General features: G+C 37.4%; 1 protein-coding gene across 4 annotated transcripts in view; it reads left to right on the forward strand.

Moving 5' to 3' along the window:
• The window catches only part of USP48 (ubiquitin specific peptidase 48), a 66,859-nt gene that overhangs the window by 27,225 nt on the left and 15,480 nt on the right, over window positions 1-24,154 (forward strand). The window contains exons 9-21 of one of the 4 annotated variants that reach the window (XM_030875693.2): window positions 2,775-2,954; window positions 5,870-5,998; window positions 6,688-6,837; window positions 10,318-10,515; window positions 11,433-11,547; window positions 12,468-12,598; window positions 15,298-15,369; window positions 21,768-21,892; window positions 22,055-22,177; window positions 22,474-22,535; window positions 22,801-22,911; window positions 23,476-23,606; window positions 23,944-24,050. In XM_030875693.2, the coding sequence (XP_030731553.1) occupies window positions 2,775-2,954; window positions 5,870-5,998; window positions 6,688-6,837; window positions 10,318-10,515; window positions 11,433-11,547; window positions 12,468-12,598; window positions 15,298-15,369; window positions 21,768-21,892; window positions 22,055-22,177; window positions 22,474-22,535; window positions 22,801-22,911; window positions 23,476-23,606; window positions 23,944-24,050 (1,634 nt within the window). The remainder of the gene's footprint in view (window positions 1-2,774; window positions 2,955-5,869; window positions 5,999-6,687; window positions 6,838-10,317; window positions 10,516-11,432; window positions 11,548-12,467; window positions 12,599-15,297; window positions 15,370-21,767; window positions 21,893-22,054; window positions 22,178-22,473; window positions 22,536-22,800; window positions 22,912-23,475; window positions 23,607-23,943; window positions 24,051-24,154) is intronic. The other 3 variants (XM_030875701.2, XM_060309934.1, XM_060309938.1) reach the window with 3 other exon arrangements.

The raw sequence follows: 24,154 nt of genomic DNA on the forward strand, positions 1-24,154 counted from the left end.
CTCCTTCTGGAATTACATTAGTCATGTATTAAGATTTTAACTTTGCCATCCATGTCTCCTAACTCTTGCTTTGTCCTGCATTCTACATAACTTTTTTCAGGCCTACCTTCTACTTTAATGATTCTCTATTTAGGCAAACCTAATTGCGCTGTTAAAACTTGTGTAGAGTTTTGTCTTTCAGTTATTGTAATTTTCATTTCTAGAAGCTTGATTTGGTTCTGTATCACATCTTACTTTCATTTTTTATAATCTCATTCCTTACTTTTAGTTTTTAGTCTATCATTTATTTCTTTAAACATAAACGTTCTACTTATTTTTACTTTTTCCAGTAACTGAGATGAAAAACTTCATGGGTTATTTACCTGTTGTTTCCTGCCTCTCAGTTATAGTGACTTGTGTCCTTTGTGTTGTGTTTGTGTGTGTTTATGTGTATGTTGGACTGAATTCATATTCTTTAGAACTGTCACTCATTCTAGGACCACATCAAACTACACTCTTGGCTTGAGGTTTTTCTGTCTTCCTAGGTAGTATGAATTCTTGGTTGAAATATTCATGAGGGCTTGATTCTTAAAAACTTGCAACAGATATTTTTTTCCTCACCCCAAGAGTCAAAGTATAAGGCAGATAATTTTTTCCTACTATTTCCTCTGCAGGGTAGGTTCATTTCTCCTTATTTCTAAAACTGAAGAACCCTAGTTTCACAATGTGAGTCCTCTTCTAGACTCCTCACCTTTTAAGGATCTTAGCTTTGGTCCCACAAACCTCTTAATGTGAAAACAACAGTTGAAGTTGATAAAGTTTCACCTAATACTCTCAGGAGGAAATTGGTTTCATTTTCCTTAACCTCCCTAGCTTCCTGCCTTCACATAGTATTTGGCTTCTGAGAATTCTTCATTTGTTGCCAGATGATCATTGCATCTTAAAAGATTTTAAAGTATTTTTATCTTAGTATTTTAAATTTATTTTCAGCTGGGGGGGGGTTAGATGAGCTTTGCTTCAGGTATTAATCTGCATTACCGTGTTCCCCCACTGAGCTAAAGGAATGCAGGACTTTGTCATTTCAGTCAACTGCTGTATTCTCCATGCCTAAAACAGTGTCTAGGATGTTTATTATTTGTTGAATGAGTGACTGGCTATACCTTTATGACTGACTTCTTGCAGTTTTAAGGAAATTACAGTGATGAAACAAAGATATGTGTGCAAAGATTTTTATGACAAAGGTAATTATTTAATGGCCATAAAATGCTACCAGTTTAAATGTCCAGCAGTGAGGGAGTGGTTCAATATAATGTGGTACTTGTATATAGTCACTATAAATAATTTTCAGAAGAATATTTAATGATGTGGAAAGATGTTAATGATATATTTGTTGGAAAAAAATCTATAAGTTTCAATATTAATAGTGGTTATGTCTGTGTTGTAGGATTGCTGATGAATTTTTCTAATGTTTTATTAATAAAATGTAGTAGCAGTGATTGCTTTAAGTACATTTTCCTCCCTATAATTTAAGTTTAGAATGTTTAAAAGATATTTTTCAAACTTAAAAATATTTTGTCTTAAAACGTAAATGTTCTTTCATTTGCTGATATTTTGATGTATGGATAAAGCCTTCCCTTCTTGCATAAACCATGTGCATAGTAGATAGGCTGTGATATGTAGGTTTTGTTTATTTATTTTAATTTATCTATTTTATTTATTATTTATTTTTGGCTGCATTGGGTCCCCGTTGCTGCGTGCGGGCTTTCTCTAGTTGCTGCAGGCAGGGGCTACTCCTCGCTGAGTTGCGCAGGCCTCTCATTGCGGTGGCTTCTCTTGTTGAGAAGCACAGGCTCTAGGCACGCGGGCTTCAGTAGTTGTGGCACGCAGGCTCAGTAGTTGTGGCTCGCGGGCTCTACAGCGCAGGCTCAGTAGTTGTGGCGCACAGGCTTCATTGCTCCGCAGGATGTGCGGTCTTCCCGCAGCAGGGATCGAACCTGTGTCCCCTTTATTGGCAGGCGGACTCCCAACCACTGCGCCACCAGGGAAGCCCCGGTTTTGTTTATTTAAAGTGGAATAGTTAATAAGTTAAAATACTCATAAAGAAATCTGAGTGCAGAACCCAGTCTAGATTTTTATTGTTTCTTTCTCTGTATTTTCTATTTGTCTCGTCTACACCGATTTTTTTTTCCCCCTCTTTTGGCCGTGCCACGAGGCTTGTGGGATCTTAGTTCCCTGACGAGGGATCAAACCCACGTCATCAGCATTGAAAGCACCGAGTCCTAACCACTGGACCACCAGTGAATTCCCTTGTCTACACCTATTTTGAAAGCAATTTTCCTTAATGACTTATCTCCAATGTTTAAAAAACATTTTTCTTTTTTCTAGAAACAATAGCTTTTTAGTTTTGCACTCAAATCTTATTAGTTTGTGTGTAGTTAATTTTTGTAATAAGTTGGAAAATATGAACAACTGATTCTTGGTAAGCATATGGCTCAGCCTGTTAATGCAGAAGGGAAAGTATACTTCAGAATAGCTTCGTAACCCTGAGTGCCCAGAATGCCGTAGCTTTCCACCTGTATATTTTGCAGAGGGAATGGAGAGTTGATACAGTGAGCTGCTTAAAACAATGCCTGCTACTTTATTTTATGAGACTAAATTCTTTAAATCTTAGGTGACATATTTTGAACTCTGTCAGATGCATAAAGAATTGTAATCATTACAATTCAGGCTCAGGATATAAGAAGAAATAATGTTATCCAAAATTTCTTTCATTTTTCCCCTTTCTCCTTCCCTAGGTGGGTCCTATGTGTATGAACTCAGTGCAGTCCTCATACACAGAGGAGTGAGTGCTTATTCCGGTCACTACATTGCCCATGTGAAAGATCCACAGTCTGGTGAATGGTATAAGTTTAATGACGAAGACATAGAAAAGATGGAGGGGAAGAAATTACAACTAGGGATTGAGGAAGATCTAGGTAAAACCTTTAAGTTGTGAGTGCCCTTTTAAAATATAATTTTTTTTTTTACCAGAAATGTTTGTGATAAATTATTATGGCCCAAGATTGTTATGGACTATCAAGTCTATTTGCATTTCTTAAACACATGAAATCTCTGAACATCTGTTATAGAAATGCTTGAATTTTTTTAAAAAATGATTTTGCTCCAGAGATGGTTTCCATAATGTCATGTTTTCAGTACAGTTTGAAGGCACAAATTTAATTTTCAATTAACAGGTTAATTGTGGGCAGCTAGGGAAGAGGATGGTGAGTATTAAGGTAAAAATTATGAGTAGTAGATGTAATATAGTAGGATTTGTAGTCCTTTTCTCTGGGTCAGGAAATTTATTCTGGGGAAATAAGTATAGCAGGGGAGCTTTGTTCCCTGAGCAATGTCTGCCCCTCTCTGTTAAGTATCTTACTCCATCCCTAGAGTGCGGAGCAGTGCCTCTGGGGAATAAGCTGCTTGCTGTTTTGTAGTGATGAGGTCTGCTGTAAACGATACCTCCTGAAATAGTATTATTCTAGTGTGTAGCTCTCATCACCTCGGTTTTCGTGGGCTCCGTACCCATTTGTTGTCGAATGGAGTGGGCTGTTCTTCCAATAGGAGCCATCTTGGCTGAGGTTCTCATCACTTTCTTACCGTATTTGTCATTTTGGGGTGAGGCTCGGACAATGGGATGCGAAAAGAGAAAAGGATTGGGAGTAGGTGTGTGTCTCCTGCCACCCTTCTTTCTTAAAGGATCAGTACCTCTCTCCCAAGGTGGAGTAGCATGGCAGTTAAGGTTGGCTTTCAGGAAGGCCTGGGGAATCTTGCTGCAGATGTCCATGTGGTGGCTCTATTCTTGTAATTGGAAGAAGTATTTTCTATTTTTTTTATGTATACCATTTTTTTCTTTTTGCGGTACGCGGGCCTCTCACTGTTGTGGCCTCTCCCGTTGCGGAGCACAGGCTCCGGACGTGCAGGCTCAGCAGCCATGACTCACTGGGGCCAGCTGCTCTGCGGCATGTGGGATCTTCCCAGACCGGGGCACGAACCCGTGTCCCCTGCATCGGCAGGCGGACTCTCAACCACTGCGCCACCAGGGAAGCCCCATTCCAATGTTTTAATACCTCTCATTATATGCAGCTTACATTGCTCCTTTTATCTATTTTATCAAAAATAGAAAATACTTATTCATTAAATTCCATTAGTCAGTCATTACTATATTCTCTTGTGAACTTCTATGAATCATTTTATATTCCGTCTTATACAAATTAATGAACATGTTTTTTTGAGTTTTCCCTTTTTAAAAAATTTTTTAAAAAAATTATTTATTTATGCTGTGTTGGGTCTTCTTTTATGTGTGTGGGCTTTCTCTAATTGCGGCAAGTGGGGCCACTCCTCATCGCGGTGCGCGGGCCTCTCACTATCACGGCCTCTCTAGTTGCGGAGCACAGGCTCCAGACGCGCAGGCTCAGTAATTGTGGCTCACGGGGCTAGTTGCTCCGCAGCATGTGGGATCTTCCCAGACCAGGGCTCGAACCCGTGTCCCCTGCATTGGCAGGCAGATTCTCAACCACTGCGCCACCAGGGAAGCCCAATGAACATCTTAAATCTTAACTTTTTAGTTAGGAATGACCAACGTCTTTTCTTTGTATACATGCTCCTGACAGTTTTAATTCCCTATGACTGTGGTCTTCAAACATACTTGCTCCTGTAGTCCCTATAAGAATATTGAACAACTTTTGTATTTCATTGCACATTTTAAAATCCAGCATTTTTCATTGTAAATTTAAATAGCTTCAAATAATGTAACTTCTGACAAATTATAAATATTGAAACTTAAACTGCAGCATTACTGTTGTATCCAAATGAAATTACATAACATATAGATTCCATACATCCATGTCATCCTTTTCAGAGTTAAATGAACTGATCTTTTTTTATGACAGGATTTTTTTTTTTATGTTTCCTTTTTCTCCTATACTAGTGTTTCCATTACACTGACCCTATAGACTTTCATTCTAATGGAATATACTAAGTTTTCTGTAGCTATAAAGCTCTAAATAGTTAGAAAGTACTTCTGGATTGAGTGTTCTTTTTCTTTTTTTTTAAATAAAACTATATAATTGATCAAACCAATGTAAGTGTGTTAGAAATTTTTAAAAATTGAACTGCAAAATTTTACTGTAAACATACCTTTTGGTGAGATAAGATTTTTTTTTTGTCACAGGTAAGAAGAGGTTATATCTTTCTTTTGTAAGGTGGGGAGGCAGATGACTGAAAGGAGAGGTGGAAACCATCAGTGAAACCTGAACAATTTTAGAAAAATACATTGTCAATTGAGGATCTGATAATTGATTTCCTCAGAGCTATGCATGACCTCCTACCCATTGGAAGGTTATCCTGGGGTAATCAGACTCAATTTGAAGATCCCCTTCATGTGATGTATGTGCCATGTAAAACACGAATGTTTTCCACTTGCTTCTGAATTTATAGAGATTAGTGGCTAATCTTAGCATTTTATTTCATTTTTTTTCAGGAACATTCCATTTTATTTCTTTGCACAGTTAAGTCTGGATTTATTTTTGTAATTTAAGATCAACAGTAAAATAAACTCATAATAGTTTGTGGTTTGTTTTTTTTTTCCTGGTTCAGGTTTGTCATTGTGAAAAAGAATACTTTCTTTTCAGCTTTTAAAAATGGAATATGGCAGGCAATGCGGGTTAGTAACTTGTTTAAACATTAAAATATTTGTCCAGCCTGCTAAATTTGTATTGCCTTTTAATGTATTTTGAGTTCGTATTTTAGGAATTGTTTTCTATGACCCTCCCCCTCCCCCTCCCCTGCAAAAGAATGAATAAACTCTAGGCATTCTAATTTAGTCATCTTTTGATTTCTCTTACCTCAGCAGAACCTTCTAAATCCCAGACACGTAAACCCAAGTGTGGCAAAGGAACTCACTGCTCTCGAAATGCGTACATGTTGGTTTATAGACTACAAGCTCAAGAAAAACCCAACACGACTATTCAGGTACCAGGTGAGCAATTTTCCAGGATTACATAAGGCAAGTATTTTAGAATACCATGCTCAAAGGTCAATGACGAGAACGGATTGCTTTTATCTATTATGGTAGGTTGGTTGCATATGGTAAATGGTGAAAGTGTATATAATCACAGATTTGCTTTAAAGTGGTGAGTTTTTATGATAAAGGAGGCTTTAACAGAACTGTTCCACTGACTGCCCCTAAAGAAAAGCAAAAGCAATTAAAAAAAATTCCTGTGGATTATAAAGATGAATTTAAAGAGCAATTTGGTTCTGTTTTGCTCAGTTTTGTAAAGCAGTTTTGGGTTTTAGCCAGTTATAAATTTTCTAGATTTAATATAAGAAAGGAAGAGCTGCTGCTTGGCTGAAGGCAGTCGTCAGTTGTCATTTTACCTAATACTGTGCTTTGCTCTGTCTGTGGCACCATGTGTTTTGAATGGTGTTTCTGACCCATTTGATGCTTCCAGTTGGCTGATGATGTCATGCAGAATCGGGTAGGGAAACCCCCTGGTATTATTCCAGGGTCTGTCTTCAGTTTTACTTCTGCCTGCAGGTTGTAGGGAGACCATAGTAGGATTTTGCCACCAAAATCTTAGCCAGTATTTGTTGTAATTTACAAATCAGCATGGTTCTTTGTCTTTGAAAAACAGGATAAAGGTTTTTGTGTCTTTTTATTCTGAATAGCCTTTCTTCAAGAGCTGGTAGATCGGGATAATTCCAAATTTGAGGAGTGGTGTATTGAAATGGCCGAGATGCGTAAGCAAAGTGTGGATAAAGGAAAAGCAAAGCATGAAGAAGTTAAGGAGCTGTACCAAAGGTTACCTGCTGGAGCTGGTCTGTAAGATATTCTGGGACAGCACTGTTGCCATTAAGTGCCTTGTTTCTTTTATGTTCACAAATGTGTATGAACAAACTTTCCCCTGCCCTTTCTTATTTATAACTCGTTAATGCCAGCTTGTGCACTATACAATTACTATGTAAACCAACAGTAACTTAATGTGTAGCATTCCGTATAGTTTTCATTATCGTGTACTTTTAAAAATGGGAAGCTCTTAATAAATTATGAGGTTTAGGTCAGCACTCTGCATATATAACTCTTGTAGATATTTCTGATTTCTGAGGCATTAACTTGTTTTGAAAGAAAAATCAGATTGGGCTACTATGAAAGCAACTTGCCTAGTCTATTTCCTTGTGTACTTTGTGCCCTAAGAGTATTAACAGGCATTCTTTTATATGAGTACTATTTTTATGATACTGTTAGATTATTTTGAAATTTAGTATCAAATATTCTAAGAATAGGAAAGCTTTCTGCTGACCCCTAATTTCTTAAGAATTATCCCACACAGTCCAGCTCATTCCTTTACTGTGTATGTTTATTCAAGTTTATCTAATGCCTCAAAAAGGAAACCTCAACTCCTTAAGGCTGGTATGCCATTTGTAATAAAGTTTTCGGTCATTTCATAGGCAATTCCCCATACCCAACTCCTACTTTAAAAAGAGGCAGTTTTACTAATTTTAGAAAATAAATACTCAAGCATAATTGTACTTGTGGTTTTGTCTTTTTGATATCTCAGTTTTCCATTACTGGTATTACTTTAAGCAAAAGATGAATATAAATTGCTACATCTGTAAGAATATCTCTCAAAAGTTCTGTCTAAACTATACCTTAATTTGATTCTGACCTTTCTTTGTAACCTGTTAACTCTGCTTCAAGGGTTGGGATTATCCTAAATAAGTAGACCGACCTCAGTTTTATTGGAAACAATTTGGAAATGAACATGTAATTCAGATCTCTAAATTTATTCAAAGGAGTTGGTACCTAGAAATTTGTTTTCTGAACCTTATTCATGGTTTCCTGTATTCACTGGACAAAAGAAAGCAACTTACTGGGTCTATAAACTAAAGAGAATCACTCTTTAAAATTGTATGGTCCAAAGATGTTATGTGTCAAATTTACACTGTGTGGCCTCTTGCCTGTTTTCATTCCGTCTATAAGAACCAGTGCTTGTGTTCTTTAAATATGTATATATGTTATCAATACTCTTACCAATTATGAGGTTTATAATTTTTTCCCGTTTATAGTAACCTTATATGATAGTAAGTCCATGTTTTCCTAAAATATTGTCAGATCTCAAAGCTACTGACCATGGTTTTGTGCTGCCAATCAAAGTCTTATGTTTTTTCTAAATCTTATCTTTGTGAACATACTAAAAGAAGGGTCATTTATCCTAAAATATAAACCTCACTGGGAACCTGAACCCTTTTGGCCCTTTTTATTTAAGTTGAAATAAATTATCTCTAAATAATCCTAAATTATCTTTAGGTAAGTTGTTTCAAATATTTTTGATGCCATGATCTTTCTAGACTTTATAACTTTCCAAAACAAATTCCTATTCAAAATCCAGGCATTTAAAACTATATATAAATAAGTTTGAACCATAGTATACGTTTCCCTTTGGTAAATATTTTAACACTTGCTTTCCCGCTTCGTCAGATGCTGAGATTTTTATACAGTTTGTTATCCCAACTTAATAGAGTTCTTACTCCTGTTAGTTGATTCTCCATGCCTTTGGCATCACAATAATGGAGAACATCTGTGAGAACCTGCCAGGCGTCTCTCTCTAGTGCAGAAACATCTGTAGTGTAAAAACCTTCCACAAGCAGAATCTACTTTAATTATTGAGACTTGTGCTAGACCCCGATTGTTAGGGAAGCCCTTGGTAGAAATTGCTACAGCTCTTTCAAGATTTTTCTAATCTTCATATCTTACATCAATAGCCTTGAGATTACTAAAAGTTTTAACCTATGGGACTCTTCCTTGGGAAAAGATTAGATATGCTAAGACTTGTATTTTGCTCTCTGGGATAGGGATCATTCCATACATACCATTATACACTGTAAAATGCCACAACCATGTTAACCTATGCTGAATCTTACTCCACATTTATATATTGTGTGAATATATGATTAACTTTTCTATATCTCTTTTCTTCCATAAAAGCTCAAAATGCTTCACATATCCTATCTTTTACATTCAACAGCATCCCTGTGAGGTAGGTAGAAGGCAGGTATTATTACCTTCATTTTACAAATAAAAGATCTGAAGCATAGAGAGTTCAAGTGACTTGCTCAAGTTCAGTTTCTTGGTGGCAGAACTTGGTCTCAACTTGTAGTCACGAGCTCTTCCTCTGCAGCTGCATCAGAGCTGACCAATCAGTTAGGAGTCTCTCAGTTTATGATGTACAGTTTTAGCACAAATAAGGGATCCAACAGTTCTGGATTTTGTTTTTGTAAAAATTGAAATGTTTTATGCTAAACTTAAAATGGAAGTTAGTTTTTAGACTTGTAAATCTCAGGGAAGTGTAAAATTGGTCAAAATGGGCTTTGAGTTGAATTGTCTATCCCTCAGATCTCATCAGAAGTAGTATCATAATACAAATATATAAATTCAACCTCTGTATGTTTTCTTCTATGTTTTATGCTGGGACTCACTGGAGATCTTTGTAAGTAATCAAAGCTGGCCCTTTATCTTTAATTTTGGCTTTTACTGAACTCTGGGGCTCTGTTTTCCCAAATTAAAACACATTCTGAGGTGTTTGGTTGTATCTTTTAATTTTTGCAACTTCAGAATTGATAATATTCGATTCCAGTGCACTTCATCCTAGAAGTTGCTTAAAATAGCTTAATTTCCTGAAATACATAATAATGTAATGAATTGATTGTGATATGGATTTGGATGGGGAAATCAACTACCTTTTAATCAACATCAGTATCATCTTGGGTGAAGAAAAATTCAGTGGTTTAAACGGCCTTGTGAAAGTGCGGTTATAGCTGATGAGGTTAATTTTTAACTTAGAACCTAGTCAGACTCCTCATTTTAACTTTCAGTTGTATTATCACACATCGATGACAAGTGTTTATGAAAATCGTTATGGGGGTGAGGTTATGTGATTTGCGAGCTGGCCTGGAGTGTGGCTTGTAGTCACCAAGTGTCCTGATCAGAGCTCTGCTGTGCTATCAAGCAAGACACTTCTCTCTGTGGAAACCTCTTTTGTAGAATGTGGTTAATAATACCAGCCGATCTTACAGGGCACCGTGCAGACTCGTCCCTCCCGTGCACAGCTCCTTGAATTCAGATGAGTGCTAGTTAAACGGAGCTTTGTGCTGTACTCATGAAACGTCTTCCCTGAACAATGATTCTTCTGATTCTGCTAACTTTGGAAAGAGTTTGCATTGTCTTGAGGAAAATGAATGTATCGCTTAGTCAAAAAGCTGTAAAAATACATAGGCTCTTTCCCTTGCTTTCTTCCTCAGAGCCCTATGAATTTGTCTCTCTTGAGTGGCTGCAGAAGTGGTTGGATGAATCGACACCCACCAAGCCTATTGATAATCACGCTTGCCTGTGTTCCCACGATAAGCTTCATCCTGATAAAATATCGATTATGAAGAGAATATCTGAATATGCGGCAGACATTTTCTATAGTAGATATGGAGGAGGACCAAGACTAACTGGTAATTCGAGATGTCTTATCTGCTTAAAAAAGAGTAATGCAATAAGTCTGCATTATATGATCTTTATGATCATTTGACCCAGACTGTGCTTAGACCTCATATTCCTTGCACTTTGCAAAAATGATTTGCTAGGGCTTCCCTGGTGGCACAGTGGTTGAGAGTCCGCCTGCCGATGTAGGGGACACGGGTTTGTGCCCTGGTCCTGGAGGATCCCACATGCCGCGGAGCGCCTGGACCCGTGAGCCATGGCCACTGAGCCTGCGCGTCCGGAGCCTGTGCTCCGCAACAGGAAAGGCCACAGCAGTGAGAGGCCCGCGTACCGCCAAAAAAAAAAAAAAAAAGATTTGCTAAGTCAAGTATAAATTAAGCAGCGTCATACACAGTATATTTATAATGTTAGAAAAGAAACTGCTTATTCAGTTTTGTTGTGTGTTTTTTCTCACAAGACAGACAAAATAGGATACATTAGAGAAAGCCATCTAGTGTTTTGTTATTTTGTACAGTACTCTTCAGAGTATTGGTTTGGTTGATACCCACAGGAAGGTCTTAAACAATTAACATTACATTTATAGTTGTCAGATATATTGATTACCCTCCCCTCCTTTACACTCTCCATCATTTGATGGTGGTCTTGCAAAATTTGCATCTAAATCTTGTAAAATATACTTTCTGGCATAGATAGTTATAGCATATTATAACATTTTATGTCCTATAGTTCTTTCTTTATGCAGGATAACACTATTACTGTCTTGAGATTTATGTCACCAAAATAATTTAGGACATATACCAATTTGCTATATTGTGAAAATTTGTGACTTTGGGTTAAAATTCTTCATTGTTTTATGAAGTGCTGAAAACATTTTCTTAACAGGAAATCTGTATGTGAATACACCCTTCCCTTTCGTTTTCTCTCTCAGTGAAAGCCCTGTGTAAGGAATGTGTAGTAGAACGTTGTCGTGTGTTGCGTCTGAAGAACCAACTAAATGAAGATTATAAAACTGTAAATAATCTGCTCAAAGCAACAGTAAAGGGGTATGTTCACAGTGTATATTGTTTGATAAGCTAAAAAACCAAGTAGCTTATTATTTGTGGATAATAGGGACTTGGGATCTTTGGAAGAAAGAAGGGTGATGAGTGGTTGGCCACAGCAGAGTAAATTTTGTGGTGACTGCTGCTGTGGCAGAGATAAAGAGGGCTGAGGCACAGCTCCTGTGGCTATATTCCATCCATTAGAAAGGTTGAAGCAGAGATGTGCATCTGAGGCCTAAACAAGCTAAGGCAAGGTGCTCGCCTGTGTTCTGACATGGAATTGTGGAATACTTATGTTGGAAAACCATTCTAGCAGGCCTGGGGTGTCCCCTTTAGAGAGGCTGAAGTAAGTGTGTTAACCAGGGGTACCCAGTGGTGCATCCTTGTCAGGAACATACAGGCTTCTTGGAGTTTGCTGAGCCGCACTCTGTAGAGCACCTCTGGACTCAGGTGGCATTTATGATGTTTGGGTTTAATTTAAGTTGTATATTTTCCAAAGAAATATCAATCTAGTTCACTGTTTTGGGTCATTCCATAAACAGCCTCCTGAGTGGCCTAAACGTGTTTGTGTATATATATGTGAGTGCCTATATGCATTTGAAGGGTCAGCTATATGCAGTTTTGAGTAGTAATCAAGTGAAGGAAAGTGGCCAGTTGTTTGGTGTGATTGGCATAAATTTAAATGAGGGTTAGGAGTAGCAGGGTAAGATTTAGGATGGAAGCAAAGTATTTTCTATACGTGCAATTTAATATGAGGAGTGAAAATGGCCAAAATGAGGAAATAGGTTAAAAAAAATTGTGTGCACAGCAGCAAATACTGAACATTTTAATTCAGTTTAGTTGTGGCCTTTACAAGGAAAGAAGGGAGTAGGACATTAGGAAATGTCACTTGCATGATTTTACATTCTCTCTCTCTTCCACAGCAATGATGGATTTTGGGTAGGGAAATCCTCCTTACGCAGTTGGCGTCAGCTAGCTCTTGAACAGTTGGATGAGCAAGATGGCGATGCAGACCAAAGCAGTGGGAAAATGAATGGCAACACCTTGAATAAAGGTAGTATTTAAAACCTGTATGTAGATGGTTGTGAATCATACCACAAAATTGTAAGCATTTGTTTGTAGTAAAATAGTTTTGATTCCCATCCACGTAATTTCTAAGACAATTTTTGGAGTCTAAAGCTCTCAAAAATGTCTCAGAACACATAAAAAGACTTACAAGCTATTGAAAGTGAGCAAGGGCTCAACAGCTCAAGAGAGGCATTCCTTATGGCATAAGGCATTCCTTATGACCTGCTTCGGGCTTAGGGTCTCTCTAGTTAATCCCAAGCAAAATTACTTTTAATTTTGCTCCAGCTAAAATTTTTAAGAAAGGCAAGTCTGCTGCAAATTGCATAGTATGTTGTTAGCTCAGTACATTTTGGTTATAGATTATTAGCCACGCCAACAGGCTGACTTCGTCAAGTTAAATGTGCTTGAACTTGTGCATTTTTCATCCAGGAGAAGAAGCAGGTTTTGAATAGCTTTTTACTTATAAATTCTTCTGAGTTTTCTGAAGCAATGCTTTTAAATAGGAAATTATATTAATGTAAGTCAACCACTCAATTCCAATTTTGTAATCAGTATTTTATAAGATTATGGGAAATTAAAACATTAAAACCTTTTAGATTTAAAATAGAAATCAGTAGTTTGATCAGTTTACTAATTCATATACAATTAATGATCCATAAGCAATTATTTCACTTAATATTATCTCCAAATATTAGTACTTATATACATATATTTTATTATTTTAATATTCTTAACCTTTTTACTGAAATATTCTGTATTTTCTGCATTTGAACATTTGTATCATTTTATTTGGTGTGGATCTTCCCATATCACTGCTTTATTTTTGAGAATGTAAAAACACTAGAGCCACTAATAATTTTAAACTGATTTTTTTTTTTAAACATTTTCAAATTTGATGAGTGATTTTTTTCTTTTGGCTAAAGTATTTTGTTGTGCTGTGTACTTCATGAACTTAACATTTGTTTCAATTTTATTCTATCATTTAAAAAAGATATTTTAAATATAGCCAATATATTATAACAGCTATATATGGAATATAACCTGTACAAATTGTGAATCACCGTTGTGTACCTGAAACTTATTTAATATTGTACATCAACCACCTCACTAAAAAGAAAGATTAAAAACATACTGTTAGTGTGACGTGACCCAGTATGTTAAATATTTTGTACTCTTTTAAGCCTCTTTACATATCAGTGGCCCTTTTTTTTTTTAAAACTGAAGTATAGTTGACTTACAATGTTGTGTTAATTACAGCAAAGTGACTAAGTTATACATATATATATTCTCTTCCATTATGGTTTATCCCAGGATATTGACTATAGTTCCCTGTGCTCTGCAGCAGAACCTTGTTTATCCATTCTGTATATACCAGTTTGCATCTGCTCACCCCAAAGTCCCAGTGCATGCTGCCACCACCACCCCAACCACCAGTCTGTTCTCTATGTCACCGATTCTTTCTGTTTCAGATAGGTTGATTTGTGTCATGTTCTAGATTCCAGTGAATTCCTTCATTTTAAGGAAAGTTGGATGCCATAATAGAAAATGCCTTGATGTCCTAGGTTAAAAATATTTTTCATGTCGCTTTCAGAGTAAAATGCTCCTCTTCTCCCGCTTCCTCCATTCAAAGATTTTAAAAGCTTGAAGCAGAGTAGAAGTAACAAAGTAAAAAAAGCCTTTCCACCAGGTATAATCCCTGTAAATAGTGGCTTTTTATAATGGTGCTTGTTACTGGCACAGTTGTGCATCATCCTTTACCAAAACAGTTTTTATAAATTCATACATTTCATTGTATGAATATATATTTATTTAACCTATTTCAGTTTTTTACAATTAGTATGTAAACACAGATGCAGGAAATGTGTCCTTGTACCTACTTCTTTGCCTAATTTTCACATTATGTGATAGAGAGAGAGAGACACAGACAAACAGGCAGGAGACAGAGTTATCTGGTCATGTCTTTCCTTTGCCCATTTCTCTGCTTAAGCTTTTTAATGATTAGTAAATATTCTTTATGTATATTAAGTGTATTAAAAGTCTGTTATGTGCTTAACCTGGAAAATCCATGAATAAGAATTCTAATATCCCGCTACTTAGGACTTCTTCTATTTGATCCTGTTCACTGGTATACACAAGTACAAACTGGCAAGTGTCACAGTGTAGACAAGTAGGAGAAGCAGATGTTGAAAGAGAACTGTTAATAGGAAAAGGAAAGTTTTAATTATATCTATATTTTAAAAATTTTTTAAAAATTATATATGTTTGACATGAAATGTTAAATCCTTATTTCATTAGCCTTCTAAAGTTTTCTGTTCTTCCCTAAAGAGTTGATGGATGAAAGTGACATGACATGTAGATGATTATCCTGGTTTATGACACAGTAATCTGAATACCTTGACTAGAATGGATGGAAGGATATGTAAACTGTTTTTCAGTTTGAAAAAATGCATATTTTCTTGCATAACCCCAATCTTTAAAAAGCAAAACTGCCGTTCAGAAATTTTTCTTTCCTTTAAGGGAAAGAAATGAAACACTTCTTAGCAGGACTGCGCCGAATCACTTGGGTCTAATTTTTAAAATGTTTTAAAGTTTTCTGTGTTTGAAATTGTGTAGAGTAGTATCTTTGCTACTTTGAAATTTAAATACAACAGTAGAAGAGTTATTATCTGTATTTCTTTTGATTAGATGAATCAAAGGAAGAAAGAAAAGAGGAGGAGGAAGAATTAAATTTTAATGAAGACATTCTGTGCCCACATGGTAAGCTAGATAATGTAAAACTTCTGTTGTTAGCCTTACTTTAGCATATCATGTATATTTTGTTAAATATTTTACACTCAAGAGCTCAGGCCCTAATACGGCAGCCATGGTAGAGCAACTGGTTTTCTAAACTGCTCATGATCCTAATGTTTCTATTCTCTTGCCCTGTTCAGCTGTTAGCTTCTACTGCCTACTTTCAAGCCAATGCCTCTCACACATTTCCCTCTCTCCTCGCAAAAAAAATTTAAAATAATAGAATTTCCCCATATTTTATTTTATTTTATTTTATTTTATTTTATTTTATTTTATTTTATTATTATTATTTTTTTTTGCGGTACGCGGGCCTCTCACTGTTGTGGCCTCTCCCGTTGCGGAGCACAGGCTCCAGACGCGCAGGCTTAGTGGCCATGGCTCACGGGCCCAGCCGCTCCGCTGCATGTGGGATATTCCCGGACCGGGGCACGAACCCGTGTCCCCTGCATCGGCAGGCGGACTCTCAACCACTGCGCCACCAGGGGAGCCCTCCCCATATTTTAGTGAAGAAACTTATTGTCACTTGTCACATTGAAGGGTTTTCTGAGCTTGAAGGAGAAGAATTTCAGTTATTTCCCATTTATGTGTCTGTGTCTTTGTCCAAATTTGAACACTTCGAAAACAGCATTTGTATATTCTTCTTAGGGCTATTTCTGGTTTAGTTTCTTAGCTACTGTGTACTATATATTCTTAATAATAATTTCCTAATCCTTATTAATCCTGAATATTTGTTTATGTGTTTATTTGGTTTTAGTGAGTGCTCATTTGAAATAACTTTTTTTTTTGAGAAGGACTCCTTATATATGACACATGGTTTGCCATTCTGTCAGCCCTCTGAAAGCCAAAATGGTGTCTACTTCTCAAAGTCTTCTACTGTATAAGTTCCCCACTCACACTTTTTTTTTTTTTCTAACTCCACCTTGAGAAAAATTGGACCCAGAGAAGCTGGGATGTCAGTGATGAATCTGTTAACACGTTTGCATTTCTTGTTGTGTGCTAATGTATTGCTAATACTCAGAATTCTTTTTTTTAATTGAAGTATAGTTAATTACTATGTTGTAGTAGTTTCATGTGTACAGCAAATTGATTCAGTTATACATACATGTATTCTTTTTCAGATTCTTTTCCGTTACAGGTTATTATAAGATACTGAGTGTAGTTCCCTGTGCTATACAGTAGGTCCTTGTTGTTCGTCTGTTTTATATATAGTAGTGTATATCTGCTAATCCCAAACTCCTAATTTATTCCCCCTCCACCATCCCCTTTGGTAACTATAAGTTTGTTTTCTGTTGGTGAGTCTATTTCTGTTTTGTAAATAAGTTCATTTGTATAATTCTTTTTTAGATTCCATATATGAGTGATATGGTATTTGTCTCTCTGACTTCACTTAGTATGATAATCTCTAGGTCTATTCATGTTGATGCAAATGGCATTATTTCATTCAGTTTTATGCCTGAGCCTAATACTCAGACTTCTTGTTGGTCCCAATAAATTCCTTATTTTAGTTCTTACTTCATTGCCTCATTATGAACCCATACATGCCTCACCCTTTCCCTCATTCACACCGGTGCGGCGCGGCATGCGGAATCTTAGTTCCTCAACCAGGGATCAAACCTGCGCCCCTTGCAGTGGAAGTACAGACTCTTAACCACTGGACCGCCAAGGAAGTCCCCACACTAGTGGTTTTTTATGAAGAGTCCTGGTGGTGCTAGTGATAGTAGTTGTCACTTGAGTTATATTTGTGTGCCTATCTTTCTGGACACAATCTCACTGCACTTCACTAGCTGAGTGGCATTCTCATTTACTGGCTACAGAACTAGGAAGTGGGGGTGAAGGGTCATCCTGGGATGTGGATTTTTTTTTTTTTTAACATTTGTAGCATAGATGTGCACATAGCATAAGTGCCTCCATTTTGAGAGTTGAGGAATCTGTAGTAAAATACTAAGTTTTCATGCTTGGTGCTGCTTAGCAGAGTGAAACAATGCCAGAACTCAGACTGTCTTCCTCCTTCGTTCACTGACATTTGGTCTCAGCCCACCTCTCTCATCTTGTCATTTTAGTTTTACAGTTTTGACTAGAAAGCATGGCAGAGCTGAAAGTGATTTCAGGACTTATGCTGCTCCCCTCAGCTTGTCAGAAATTGTAGATGAGCTAGTTTTTTTAGATCTTCTAGCTTGATCTGCAGCTCAGTGGAATTTTGTTGCTGTACCTTGTTATCTTGCATTTAAAAAGCATAGTTCTCAACTCTTGCTTTTGCGGACGTCACCTGTCAGTGTACCATGTCCACAGGGGCAGGATACGGGACTTCACTTAAAACCTACCCCACTCTTTAGGTTTATATTAAAACTTGTTCCTGAGATGTTGTGATGGTCGTCTTAGCAAACAGATGATAGACATTTATCAAATGTTTACCTTGTGCCTAGTAGTTTTCTAAGTGTATAGATATTAACTTATTTAATCTACACAACGACCCTGAAAGGTCAGTATTACTAGTGTACCGATTGTACTGATGAGTAAGTAAACGGAGGCACAGAGAGGTGAGAGTCGTTTGCTAAAGGGTACCACACTTAATGCATAGGTTTCACCTAGTTATATAATTGTCTGAAATTCTTTTTCTTTGAAAATTTGAAGGACTTACTGTATCTTTCAATGTACCATTTGTCCAAAGCCCTTCTTAGGCAGTTTTTGTCCCTTCCACTTTTGGTAGCTTGTTAAGATCTCTGTCCACAGCATCGTGACACCTCACCCTGTGCAGGTCCTAATTCATTTATTGCTCGGGGGGTTCTGTGGAAGCCATGCACATGTGTGAGGGCAGGGGACTGCCAGCTTCCCTGTTTGGGTGTCCTGGCTGGGCCATTTCACTGGAGAATTCTCACTTTGATTATCCCTTCTTGGACTGCTCAGATTTCTCCATAAGGATCTTTCATTCTCCTGCCTGGAAAATGCAGAGCTGGCTGTCACTTCCAGGGCTGTAAAGAGGAGGGCTTGGGAGTCTCTGCATTCTGTATGGAAACATTCACTTATCCGCATCTCAGCGCACTACCTCTTATCTCAGCTTTGTGTCCCCCAGTGCAGAGGCCTTAGGTTTTATATCATCAGAGAAGCTTGTGTTGTCTTTTGTGGATAGCGGGTGCAGGTATCTGTAGGGTGTATAGAAGGGCAACTCAGAATTTTAACTGCCTCTTAGATAGTCTTTTAGTCTGTTCTCTTCTGGGTACCCCTAATTCCTGGATTTGTGGGGCCAGTTCTGTGTAGTAAGTGGGTTAATGTGTAGTAAATTGGGTTACTTCTTTTGTCAGTTTAGAATTCATTTTTCTTGTCTTATCCATCCACCTTTAAGCTTCTAAAATATTTGTTCCTGTTGTCCCATCTGTTTTCTTTTATCCATCATTATGATTTTGTATCTTTAAAAAAGGTCCCCTTACTGTGGTTTAATGGTGTTTCAGGAGGAACTGGAAGTAAATGCAGTTTTAAAACATTTTTATCAGGCTTCCCTGGTGGCGCAGTGGGTGGGAGTCCGCCTGCCGATGCAGGGGACGCGGGTCTGTGCCCCAGTCCGGGAGGATCCCACGTGCCGCGGGGCGGCTGGGCCTGTGAGCCATGGCTGCTGGGCCTGCGCGTCTAGAGCCTGTGCTCTGTGACGGTGAGAGGCCCGCGTACCGCAAAAAAAAAGAAAGAAAAAAACATTTTTATCTGGAAGTCCATGTTTGCATTTTTATATTTTAAAGCCTGGGTATATATATGATGGATTTTGTGTGAATTAATAATGGATTATATATTCCATTATATGATTGGCTACTATCATAGAGTTTAGCATTTACTGCAGATATTCCTTATCCATCAGGCTTTCTTATCCATTTCATTTTATATTCATTTAATGGTTAACAACTTCCTTAACTACCTTGTTTATTATACCTGTTTACTAAGCAGCTGAGCAGTTAAAAAAGCAGTTTTTTAATTTATTTTTTTACAAGTTCTTTGGATATTGTGTGCCCCCAAAGTATTAGAGTTTGAACTAGATTTTGTCGGGGAGAGGATTTATCCAGAATCTAAACTCATTGTTAACTAGATTTCTATTTTTACCAGAAGAATCTTTGGGGATTAGGTTATCGAATTATGTTTGGTGAATTCAATCTCTCATGACTAGTTTGATCTTGTATTGGGAGATGTTGCTTACAAAATGATTTTAGTTTATTGGCTTTGTTTTAAGATTTAAGAAGCAATGTTATATATTGCAGGATACAAGTCTAATTTCTAAAAATTCATATGTCACAAGTAAAAGTTTATTGTGGTGAGGTCGAACTATTCAGATACATTAAATCATGGTAGTTATTAAAATGATGTGAAACTAAATTTAGAAACATGACTAGGGGTAGAGTAGAGGACTTTCTGATTAATACTGACTTGGAAGTATTTAATATTGACTGCAGTATTTAATTTCTGACTGCAGTGAAGTGACTTATTAAGATACATTGCTGATTTTAGAAATAAACTTGTGTTCTTCTCTAATTACCTGAGTAATGCACATCTTACAATACAGCCAGTCATAAAGTAAAAGCAACCTTACATCAAAACAAGAGGCAGTGTATCCAGAGAGTCTGTGGAATCCTGTTTAAAATATGTGTTTGTGTATTTGCATTATTGTTTCCTATATTCTCCCTTTATGAACCAGATTGGGTTATAACGTATACAGAGGAACGGTCCCTTAAAAAAAAAAAAGAAAAAAGGAAACCACTTAAAAAGTATAATTGCCCTGGAGTTCTTTCTTTCTTTTCTTTTTTTTAAATTAATTAATTATTTATTTTTGGCTGTATTGGGTCTTCGTTGCTGCGCGCAGGCTTTCTCTAGTTGCGGCGAGTGGGAGCCACTCTTCGATGAGGTGCACAGGCTTCTCATCGCGGTGGCTTCTCTTGTTGCGGAGCAAGGGCTTTTTTGGCACGCGGGCTCTAGAGCGCAGGCTCAGTAGTTGTGGTTCACGGGGTTAGTTGCTGCGCGGCATGTGGGATCTTCCCGGACCAGGGCTCGAACCCGTGTCCCCTGCATTGGCAAGCGGATTCTTAACCACTGCGCCACCAGGGAAGCCCCAGGATAGCATTTTAAAGTAAGTTTTCATAACCTCAGAGGAAATTTGTTAACAGCCTACTCAGAAATAAAGTTAATTTTTACATTGTGATCTATTTTCTCTGGTAATAAGTATATTAAAGCAAAGTAATCATTTCTTAGGATCTGTCAAAGCTCAATAAGAGGTGACGGATGGAAGTTAAGAAGATGCATTTTGAGGCATTAGAAATTATGGGGTTTAGATGAGAGAGGTCTGGTTTCATATCCTAGCTCCATTATCCACCAGTTGTGGTGACCCTGGGTGTATTAATTTCTCTGATTCTTGGTTTATTTATTGTTATAAAACACATAAAGCAAAGAATCAGGATACTGCATTTAGAAAGCCCCTGGCTTTTATACTCATGTAAACATGCAAGTATCTTGCCAATGGGGGTAGAAACACATTTTCCTTTGGAAACTTAAAGATGGTTTTCTGGGTAAAGAACCATATAGGTACTATATGCAGCTCACTAATTATCTGTTGGGAACAGCTGAAGCAATAAAAACTGGAACCACAAGCACAGTGAGGGGTTGAGTGAGGAGAAAGGGCCTGAAATGCCGGAAGTATCAGTCAGCCCGGGAGGGGCTGCTGAGACTGAGGGTCACTGCCATCTGGGCGTTCCTGTGACCTTCAGAGGAAATGAAGGGTAGTGGTGACTAGCACTCTGCTCATTCTCTTCTAGGAATTTTAAAGACCCACGGGGTTCAGGGTGTTTGCAGTAGTAATAGCAAACTAACTGGGTCAATCGACTGGATATGGTTTTACGATTGAACAGTAGATTGCTTTACTATTTAAGCGTGAGTGTCACACAACTTTGAAAATAGCATTTCAATTCGGGATGAATTTAGTAAAGTAATAAGGTAAAACGGAGAAAATACATCCTGCAGGAAATCGTGGCATTTGAATGCGGGTGGAGATGAAATACAGACGAAATACTGTTAAACAACCCCTGGGGTGGCACAGGGACACCAGGATCCCTGGAAGCCCTTTTAGTGCTTCCTTCACTGGTAGGAAGAAAGGCCTAGATTAAGGACAAAGGAATGGCTGGCTTGTTTAGAATTAGATGGAATTAAAAGTTTAGAGACTTTGAAACTAAGGAAAGAGAGAGAGAATTACAGTACTTTAGAACAGAAGGAAAAGAGGCTCTACAAATTTGTCTTAAGTTTAAGAAATATAAAATAGATTTTTGGAGGGTATATATTGATTTTTTTTTTTAACCTTTTCTCTCTACTCCGGCCCCCCCCCCCTGCCCTTTTTGACTTAGGGGAGTTATGCATATCTGAAAATGAAAGAAGGCTTGTTTCTAAAGAGGCTTGGAGCAAACTGCAGCAGTACTTCCCAAAGGCTCCCGAGTTTCCAAGTTACAAAGAATGCTGTTCACAGTGCAAGGTGCTGCACGCTGTCCTGACATCTGTGGAAATTAGAATGCCACCTCCCTGGATTGACTTCCCAGGAGAATTGACATGCACTCTTGGTAGGGGTTAGGGAGGAGGCAGGTCCTGTGCTGTCAGCAGGAGATGGTTGATTGCTTCCTGCTTCCTTCTCTTTCAGATTTTAGAAAGAGAAGGAGAAGAAAATGAAGCCTTGCATAAGATGATTGCAAATGAGCAAAAGACTTCTCTTCCAAATTTGTTCCAGGACAAAAACAGACCATGTCTCAGTAACTGGCCAGAGGTATAATGATTCCCACAAGGGATAGAATTCATCTCACCTTTGTAAGACCCTTGCCAAATTCCTGATGAACAGTGGTTTCAGAACAACTGAGAGCTTCTCTAATTCTCATTTGTATAGTTTTCTTATCCCGGGGATTTTACTCTTAGTTCTGGTTGCTTGGTAGAGGGCTGTGTTTCCATTTTATTTATGAAGCTTGAAAGAGGAAAACCACAATAGGTGGAGACATTTTCCCTATAGGATTTAGGTTAAGAATGCAGTGAATTAGTGGATACTTTCATCTGATTTTTCTATTCTAGGACACGGATGTCCTCTACATTGTGTCACAGTTCTTTGTAGAAGAATGGCGAAAATTTGTTAGGTATATACCAAAAATTTTCTATTTCCTTTTTTATTGTTGATTTTATTATTTTTAAGAATTCATGGATCCTGATCGTAGTACCTTACTTTTACTAGCATATACTGAAAGTTTTATTTTCTAATAATCTAAATGAATAATCCTGAGAAACACATTAATTACTATCATTAAAATATATCTCTAATTTAAAAATAATCATCGTAAAAAAATCTTCTCTTTAGTCATGCAATAGTGAAGTATATTGATCCTCCTTGTTTCATTTGAGTAGAAAACCTACAAGGTGTAGTCCTGTGTCATCAGTTGGAAACAGTGCTCTTCTGTGTCCTCACGGGGGACTCATGTTTACATTTGCTTCCATGACCAAAGAAGATTCTAAACTGTGAGTTTCTTCTCTTCATGTGATTTTTTTTTTTCTTCTAGCGATTAATAGAACGTGTTTAGGAAGTTTCTCGTCTGACATAAAGAGTCTGTTTTAAGAATCTGTTTGAATTGTGGCGTTATTTCCTCTGGTATTCTCTGCTAGGTGGAGCACTAGCCTTTAAAAAAAAAAAAAGACTGCTTCTCCATAAAAATCAAGAGGCTGCCTGAGGCTGCCTTGCTCTTGTTCCTCCCTTCTCCTTCCTGGAGCCCTGCTTTCTCCTTCCAAGCTGCTGGTACCCAGGACAGTGCCTCTAGGTTACATCATATAGAATTTATCCCTCTGTAGCTAAGTTCTTTACTCAACTTCAGTTTTCGAGGTTTAGCCATGTTGATCCATGTATTGATAACTTCAGTCCATTTTGTTTTACTGCTGTTGTAACATTTTTTTGTATGAAAAAACTACTGTTCCTTGTTGATGTATCTTTTCCTTCTTAATTTTGTATTAAATATCGGTTTTGATAATTCTGGTTTAGAGATGGAGTATGTCCTTGTGTCTTAAAGCATGTTGTGTTTTTTTGCACAGTATAGCTCTCATATGGCCCAGTGAGTGGCAAATGATACAAAAGCTCTTTGTCGTGGATCATGTAATTAAAATCATGAGAACTGAAGGAGGGGACGCAAACCTTTCAGAAACCCAGTATATTTCTGAGCCTAGTAAGTTTTCATATCGCTCTTGGTTTATGTAGTTAAAAGTTGGCGTTTTAAGGGGGAAGGAAAGAGTATGTCATTATTGTATTTTCTACTTAAAGATCATGTGGTGTTCCAAAGTATATTCCGCAGATGGGAAGTATCATATAATTACCTCATTATTAGTATGTTTGTCGACAGTAAATGGATTTCCTTGTTTGCATACAATAGAATACAACGGTTAACAGAAAATATGAGTAATATTTTGATGAATACACTCTGGTAACTTTGATATGTTCTTTTAGATCTTTCATTCTTTGACAGTAATTCCTCAACCACTGCTATTTTTTTTTTTTTTTTAAAGAACTCTGTCCAGAATGTAGAGAAGGGTTATTGTGTCAACAGCAGAGGGACCTGCGTGAATACACTCAAGCCACCATCTACGTCCATAAAGTCGTGGATAATAAGAAGGTACCAGTCCCTCTTGTGGTCGTGCCTAGTAATGATCAAGCTTGCCTTTTGACTTGCTGTTGGATTTTCACTAGGGTTGCCTTATTTTTTTTTTGGTGGGAGGG

This window comes from Globicephala melas, chromosome 1 (assembly GCF_963455315.2).
Source record: "Globicephala melas chromosome 1, mGloMel1.2, whole genome shotgun sequence".
Taxonomy (NCBI): Eukaryota; Metazoa; Chordata; class Mammalia; order Artiodactyla; family Delphinidae; genus Globicephala; species Globicephala melas.